At 37.0% G+C, this 3,422-nt stretch overlaps 1 protein-coding gene across 2 annotated transcripts; it reads right to left on the bottom strand.

Moving 5' to 3' along the window:
• Positions 1–347: 347 nt before the first annotated feature.
• nat8 (N-acetyltransferase 8) lies at positions 348–3,183 on the bottom strand. Of its 2 annotated transcripts, none has more exons than XM_028438505.1 (2): positions 3,063–3,183; positions 348–1,274 (listed from the first exon to the last, which is right to left on the bottom strand). In XM_028438505.1, the coding sequence occupies exon 2, from the start codon at positions 1,268–1,270 to the stop codon at positions 596–598; it is 675 nt and encodes a 224-aa protein (XP_028294306.1). In that variant the 5' UTR covers positions 1,271–1,274; positions 3,063–3,183; the 3' UTR covers positions 348–595. The 2 variants fall into 2 exon arrangements, with proteins under 2 accessions (XP_028294306.1, XP_028294307.1); XM_028438506.1 differs by having other exon boundaries at positions 348–1,277; positions 3,063–3,173.
• Between the last annotated feature and the right edge of the window lie 239 nt (positions 3,184–3,422).

Genomic DNA, 3,422 nt, shown 5'->3' on the forward strand with positions numbered 1-3,422 from the left:
GTTGCCCAGCCCTAATATAAATTATATAACAATAATAATCTAGATAGAGATACAACTTTTTCATTTCTGATATGATACAGATATTGCAGACTTGCGTATCGCCTGATACCGATATTGATCTGACATCAGCATGAATCATACATAATTTTATTACTTTTTTTTCTTTCTTTAATAAAAAAAATAATAATTACTTATTGTGTAGTGTGGAATTTTAGAAAAGGTTTTATCAAGTGATGTCACTCAAACAGAGAACAATAGTCAGCAACAGTAGGTATGAGAAAAACTGACCCATTTAATATTAACTAATTGGTTACATAAAATTTAACCTTCAACATAATATCTACAATATTCTACATTTGAAAATAAATTGATAAAAAATAAATTGCAGAAAAAAAAAAAAAAGGAAATTTGAATCCGATATTCGTTTTCAGGCTGATATCGCTACCGGATCGGGACACCCCTAATTCTAGAGTTTAAAAAAGCCCAGCTTTCTTAAACAGGACCCTGAACATGGCAAAAATAAAACATTGAAGTGATAAAACGCAGCCAAAACTGTCATCCAGAAATGTTTAACAGTGATTTATGTCACTTTTGATTAATTTCTTTTATCTTGCTCAAAATTAAGTCTGTATTCAAACAATGTGAAGTTACAGATTTTGGCTACAGGGTCAGGGGGGCTGAACTCTCTGGTCTTCACGTAGCCCATGTGCTCGTACAGCTTCTGAGCGTCCGTCTGTACCACAGAGGTGTACAGCACCACCGCAGGGTAACCACGCTCACGGCTGTAATCGGCCACAGTCCGACACAGGTTCTTGGCGATGCCCATTCCCCGGTAGCTCCGGCGCACAGACAAACGTTTCAGCTCCAGACACTCAGGCGATTTCTCTGCAGGGAGACACGCCACCGTGCCGACCGCGCGCCCTTCGTCGTTCTCAGCCACCCAGAAGCACGAGTCCTTCTGCTTCAGGTAGGTCTCCCCGATGTCGTTCAGGTCTTTCCTGAGACACGTCTCGATGTAGCTGTTGAACATTTTGACGACCATCAGCCGGATCAGGGCCAGGACGAGGGTGATGGCCAGGACGGGAAGCAGGAAGGACTTGGAGCTCGCCATCAAAGCACAGAAGATGCACATGAGCACCATCTGCGTCAGTGGCTGTTTGAGAATGTGCACAAAGGAGGAGGGCACGTGCTCGCTCATCCCCAAGGTGAACAGCTCCTTCACCACCTCAGCGTCCTCATCACGATACTGACGGATCTGGATGTTAGTCATAGCTCTGCTTTTCAAACAAACAGGAGGGGAATCATTTAATTTGAATGACATTGGACAAAGATAAAGTGCATTTCTAATAATAGATTCAAGGTTAGTAAAGTACGTCAACAGTTTTCCAACATGCACAAACAACTAAAGGACATAAACAGGACAAAGGGATGTCAGTGCTCTGTACCAAATGCAGGAAAGGTTGCAGAAAAAAATCAAGACAGTGAGAATAAGTTGATGAGTAAATCAATTAAAAATTATACAATTAAAAGCAGTAAGTAAACAATAAGATATAGGAAATTAAATGAGCAAAAACATTTTTGTTCTTTTGTTTGTTTATGAAAACAAGTGGAAAGAGTTCCTTTTGTCAAAGCCACTAAAATTGCTCCAAAACAGGTCACTTTTGAAACCCCTACATACTGTAGCTGTAATAATAACAATAATTATGAATTATTCTCACCCCAAAGTTAACTAAAAATATTCACACTACATTTATCTCATCACAAACTTAAACTTTGCCAAAGGGAACACAGCTGAATTTGTCCCTTCACCTCTTGCAATGATTACCATTTTTTGCCTGCTGGCAAATAATAAAGTCAGAGGTTTAAGTCTCTCATTTCCCATGTGTTCATTAGTGGTTTTGTTGTTTTTTTCACCCTTTAACATTTAAGTCCATATATTAAATTAATCTTATCATCCAGCTTCAGCTTGAGAATAAGACACATTTAGAAAAAATGCTAACTTCTTTCTACAAAAAAACCCCCCCAAAACAAAACACTTGACACGGACTGACCTTTTTTTTTTTTTTACAGAATTTACTTCAAACACAAAGCCAGGATTACAATTTAAGGACTTTTATCACTTTTAATTTCCCAAAAATTGGTCCAGGACTGAACTGTTGCTCAGAAATTCACCATAAAATGTTAATTCTGAACACAGGTGTACCACAAGGCTGTGTTGTTAGCCCGGCACTTTTTTCTCTCGCAGGATTATACTCAAAAAGTCCTTGATAGTCGTCTAATAAACTGATCCTAATCATACAAAAAAAATTTAAAAATTCCCTATCATCAAAATTATCGACTGATCGTTGTCTCTCATATTTTCTTAGAAAATAACTACGATCCAATGTTTTTCACACACAAAATCATGTATAATAACTAAAAGGCTAGAAAGAAAAATAGTCAGCGAAGCGCTAAAAAAAATAAACTTAAAATCTCACCCCAAAACAAACTAAAAACCTTCATGCTACGTTTATCTCATCATATGACACATTTCTAGAAATATATTGTTTAATTTTAGTGACTTAATTGTATTGGCTGTGACAAAAGGAACTCTTACCAAAGCAGTAAAACATGTAAGATAAGTTAAAATTAAGGAAGGCATCTGTAATTAATATTAACTAAACATTTATTGGTGCATTTAAAAGATAAATCCCACATTATGTAACTGTGTCTAGTGTAGCTAGCTAAGCTATTGTCCAAGTTTACTGTGAAAAATCTAAACATTAGCATTTATAAGGTTAATGTTACATTAATTTAAACTTTAATAAAAATAAGCCTTTAATCCATTTCAACACAGTCACGTCTGCGGTTTCCCGGAATAGCCAAGAAAAGAGTAGTTTAAACACAAAATCTTGTCAAACGTGTAAACAGTGAAAACATAAACAGTCAGTGTTCTCTAACAGGAGCATGGGAAGCTAACAGCAGCTAGCATCACAAGCGGCACCACAAAGCCTTTTGCACGGGTAAACCATGGTTTGATATACCTGGATGGGAAAGAAAAACAGTAAACAAAGACCACTTACGAGGTTTGTGTCCGTGTTTCGGTGTAGATTCGTTGAAAAAGTTTCCAGGAAATCAAAACTCTTGCATTTCGTGTTTCTGCAACTTCACCAGCTTCATCATGTCATCTTCACGGACACTCGGAGAAACCACACTTCCGAAACACGTGACACAATGTTCAGATGTTAAAACATTTGAAATAGCAAAATTATGAGTCTAAATTTCGTAACTTCAACTTCATCCACCATGTTGTACAAACCACATTAATTCTAAATATATCTGCATTAAACCCGTTTGTTTCTTAAATACAAACGCGATTAGACAGAAATTGTACGAGGTTAAACAAAGGCAGCATTACCCCTTCATATTGAACGCTGATTGGG

Source organism: Gouania willdenowi, chromosome 22 (genome assembly GCF_900634775.1).
Source record: "Gouania willdenowi chromosome 22, fGouWil2.1, whole genome shotgun sequence".
Taxonomy (NCBI): domain Eukaryota; kingdom Metazoa; phylum Chordata; class Actinopteri; order Blenniiformes; family Gobiesocidae; genus Gouania; species Gouania willdenowi.

Coding starts and splice junctions, on each gene's coding strand:
- nat8 (XM_028438505.1), bottom strand. CDS start 1,270: ATGACTAACATCCAGATCCGTCAGTATCGTGATGAGGACGCTGAGGTG.